The 4,464-nt window shown below is 54.7% G+C and overlaps 1 protein-coding gene across 1 annotated transcript in view; it reads left to right on the top strand.

The window, feature by feature from the left end:
- Positions 1-3,186: 3,186 nt before the first annotated feature.
- The window catches only part of CD14 (CD14 molecule), an 8,179-nt gene continuing 6,901 nt past the window's right edge, over positions 3,187-4,464 (top strand). The window contains exon 1 of the mRNA XM_009877815.1: positions 3,187-4,461. Within this exon, the coding sequence (XP_009876117.1) occupies positions 3,187-4,461 (1,275 nt within the window). The remainder of the gene's footprint in view (positions 4,462-4,464) is intronic.

Raw genomic sequence — 4,464 nt, 5'->3', positions numbered from 1 at the left:
TGCGTCTTTGTGTCTATGTCTGTGTGTCAGTCAGTGTGTTTCAGTGTGTCAGTGTGTCTGTGTGTCAGTGTGTGTGTGTATGTGTCTGTGTGTGGACACAGAACCACAGAAGGGCTTGGAAGGGACCTCTGCAGATCATCCAGCCCAACCCCTCTGCCAGAGCAGGATCCAGGCGGGGTTTGAATGTCTCCAGAGAAGGAGACTCCACAACCTCCCTGGGCAGCCTGTGCCAGGGCTCTGTCACCCTCACAGTGAGGAAGGATTGCCTTATGTTTAGGCTGAACCACCTGTTTTCCTGAAGCTCCCGTTTAGATATTTATAGGCACAGATGAGTTTCCCCTTCAGCCTCCTCCAAGCTGAACAGATGCAGCTCTGTCAGCCTTTCCTCATATGGGAGATGCTGCAGTCTCTTTATCCTCTTAGTGGCCCTGTACTGGACTCTCTCCAGTCATTCCTTTTTCATCTTGAACTGGGGAGCCCAGAGATGGACATAGGATCCAGATGAGGCTTCACCAGGGCAAAGTAGAGGGGGAGAATGACCTCCTTTGACCTCCTGGCCACGCTCGATGCCCCCCAGGATGCCATTGACCTTCTTGGCCGTGAGGGTATGTTGCTGGCTCATGGTCATCCTGCTGTCCACCAGGACCCCCAGGTCCTTTTTCCCAGAGCTGCTCTCCAGCAGGTCAGCCTCTAACCTGTACTGATACATGGGATTGTTCTTCCCCAGATGCAGTATTCTGTGCTTGCCCCTGTTGAATCTCATTAGGTTTCTCAAAGCCCTTGGCTGGGTCAGAATTTCTGCTGGAGTGCCCCCACAACATTGGAAGACCCTGTGGTGACCTTCCATGGTGCAATGCCTGGTCACAGTGTGGTGCAGGGCCTGAACGTGGGGATGGAGACATGGGTGTGCATGGCTCTGCGGGGGAAACCAGGCAAGGGTGGACCCCTCTGGCTTCACAGGGCCAAAACCTAGGCTCAGGGCAAGGTTTCTGACTCCACATGTTTGTAGAAGTCAAAAACACCCAGGGGCTCACCAGAAATGTAAGATAATGAGTCTCAGTGTCATGGGATCTTCCACAGCTGTGATAAGAACAGGGAAATCATCACCGAAAAGATGGCTCTGAAACCACATGGCATTGAAGTGAGGTGAGGCTGGCCACCAAGGAGATAGCTTATTTTTCCCCAGAAAGGCATTTGAGGGAATTTGCAGCTCGTGATCAGGAATGAGCAGTTAAAAACTCTCTCTGTAATGGCGCATTAACCAAATAAACTGAGAATTGCATCTTCCAGCCGTGCAGTTCCATTGCCTTTCTGAAACCCCTTCGGAGATCCAGTTTAGGCAGAGAAATCCCTGGGCAAGAAACAAATCCCAGATCTTTCCAAATGCCTGATGGTCTCCTCTTGCTGACAGAGAGCGTTAACACCTTGGTGCAGGCCCAATCACCAGGTGCCAAAGGAGCATGGGGCAAGTGATGCAAGTTCCTCAGCCAAGCCAAGCAGCCAGCTTGCCAAGGAAACTGGTCTTCGGTGAAGAAGTACCTTCACAACGTTGGGCTGCTCATACAGCAGATGGGAATTTGTCCTATCCCTATCCTACATGGGACACAGGCACCTGGGGATGCTCTGGACACCGGGCATGACAGTCCCGTACCGCTCTGCATTGCCTCCTTGCAGGCTGCTCATCAGCCGGTGGGCTCTGAGGCATGGCAAGCCCCCAGAGCATCTGGAAGCAAGGCTGGTTTTGGGCTGGTCCCAAGGGTGCATTTAGGGCACCTTGACTGCAATCCCTTCCCTCCTCCTTCCTAGGAAAGCAAGCAGCGTCAGCACCGAGACCAAAACCCGTGGCTGCGAGAGGCCCTTGTTACAGAGAAGTGAAGCAGAAGTGACTCAGGCGGTCACGGTGCTGGCACGTTTCTTCCCGTGGCACAGCTGTCCCTGTCGTGTGGCTCAGGAAGTCACAGAGCAGGAGCGAGGCAGAGCCTGCGAGCCTTCCTCCTGGTACCCTGCCTCTAAACGCAGGTGGGACAGCTGTGGAAACACCAACAACATTTGGAAAAAACCTGCAAGAACCAAGGTCTCGTACAGCCGGAGGGAGGGGAGGATCGGGTGCAGGAGAGAGCCGAAGGCTTGGCAGAGCCCTTGGCACCGAAGCCTTGGGTTTGGCAGCAGATAGAGGAAGCAACCGTGGAGCAAGGAAGTGTTTCGGTGTGAGCTGGCCAGCTGGTAAGTCACAGGACAAACCCACCCTTCCTTGTGCTGCCCACCCCCTGCGAGGGGCACCCGGTGCAAGTGCCGAAGGTGAGATTCTTCCCGGGAGCAGCCCCACAACGGCACAGAGAGGCTGAGATTGCTCTGTCCTCAGAGGTTTTTGAGACACGGTCAGAAAAAGCTGTGGCCGATCGGGGCTAGTGCAGCCGCGCTCGAAAGTGAGAGGTTGGACTGGAGACCCTGAAAGACTCCTTGACAGAGCTCAGTCAGCACATTCTTAGGAGCCTTTAATCTTTGCTTGCTGCTTTTTTGCAATCTGTCGGTAAGTGTCTCCTGTCAGCTGAAGGCAAAGTAATACTGAGTGCTGACAGGGATGCATACAGACCCTCTGAAATTATTTTCTACTCTCCCTCCATGAATCAACTTGCTGGGTAAGGAAAAGGAAAATATGAAGTCCTCTTGCAATTTCCTGCCCCAGTTTAAAGAAGAACAGAACTGCAGCTTGTCCATCCTGCAGTCAGACATCTAACTTCTTCATCTGTAACACAGCATTTCTAACTTCCTCCTGATCCGTGGGACTCCGTGGAGCAGGAGCCTGTGGCAGGGAAACCCATTTCAGCTGCTGCCTCAGGGGGAGCCAGCCCTGCCTTGATGAAACCCTGCTTTGGGGTGGGGTGAGCCCGGTGCCAGGGAGCGGATGGGTGGCAGAGGTGTAGCCCTTGGATGTTTTGCCAATGATCTGAGCTTTGCCTTGAGTCATGGCTGTGTAGCTGGGTGAGTGCTGATGGGGCACTGGACCCATGCGTGGGGCGGCTGGGCAGGAGGGATGAGGGCAGGGCTGTGTCCCTCGAGGGTGGCTCTCTGGGGCTGATTCCGTCCAAGCCAGCCCTCCAAGTCATCTGGATTGGAATGATTCCCTCAGCTGACATGAGAGTCTTGCTTTTCACCACTGGTCTCCTCATTTCTAGATTGTTTACCATGAGCGTGGCTGTTCTCCTCCTCCTGGGGCTGGGGCTGTTGGAGGTGGAAGGCAGATGTTTCTTCAACCGCACTGAAGAGCACTGTGTCTGCTACAGACTGTCCCAGGAAAGTATTAGCAGCATCATCCAGTGCCTCCCCGCCACTGTCGTGGAGTTTTGGGGGGGGAAGCTGGAGAGATACATAGACTTCCCCATCAGTGACCCAGACCCCTCAGCCATTGATATGCTGGGCTCCCTTGTCATCAGGAAAATAATTTTTGGTGATCTCCTGGTGCCTGAGATGCTCCTTGCCAAAGTCCTGAGGTTCTTCTCCTACACCCAGGTGCAGGAGCTGGTGTTTGAGAGCTGTGTTTTCCAGGGAAGAGGCAACTGGGATAAAATGGCTGGCTGGGATTTGCCCATATCATCCCTGCGCTTCCAAAACGTGACATCTGCCCCGTTGACGGGCCGTGAGCAGGACTTCTCCAGTCTGAGCAGGTGGCTGGAGACACTTCAGGAGCTGGCTGTCATTGGCTCCCACGTCACCACCCTGCCCTGTAGCATTGGAAAGGTGTTCAGAGCTCTGCGCTCCCTGGACATGGCACAAAACAGTCTTGGGGATGAGAGCTTGATGCCTGCTTTCTGCAAGGGGGCTTTCCCTCACCTCCAGGTACTGAGTCTGCAACGCAACAACCTAAGGTCCTACCACAGCGTGTGTGAAAGCGTGCGGCTGCTGCATGAGCTCCAGCACCTTGATCTCAGCCAGAACAAGCTTGTGGCAGATCCATCCTCCTCCTGCCAGTGGCCAGCGTCCCTCCGAATTTTTAACTTGTCTGACGCTGGTTTGGAAGAAGTCCTCACACCTCTGCCTCCCAGCATAGAAGTGTTGGATGTGAGCTGCAACCACCTCCACGCTGTAGACATGTCCCTCAGCTCCCTGAAGAAGCTCCTCCTGAACCAAAATGTCTTGCAGGCTGCCCCTCCCATCAGGAATTACCCCATGTTGGACACTCTCCACCTAGACAACAACTCAATTACAGAGCTGCCATGGGATGAGGTGAAGCTTCTGAGGCACCTACGGGATGTGGCTGCGGCTGACAACCCCTACAATTGCTCATGCTCGGGGGCTGGGGGACTCCAGGCGTTGGCGGCCATGGGGCACCTGGGGCAGGGCTGGCCCCAGGGCTACACGTGTCACTCCCCACCTCGCTACCAGGGCAGGCTGGTGAAGGACGTGCCGGTCTCAGTGCTGCGGTGTAACAGCGCTGCGGTGATTGCCCCCATCTGCATTGCCGTT

The sequence above is a fragment of the Apaloderma vittatum genome, unplaced genomic scaffold (genome assembly GCF_000703405.1).
Source record: "Apaloderma vittatum isolate BGI_N311 unplaced genomic scaffold, ASM70340v1 scaffold31931, whole genome shotgun sequence".
NCBI lineage: Eukaryota > Metazoa > Chordata > Aves > Trogoniformes > Trogonidae > Apaloderma > Apaloderma vittatum.
The sequence above is the reverse complement of the archived record's forward strand: the minus strand, read 5'-3'. Positions and strand labels throughout refer to the sequence as shown.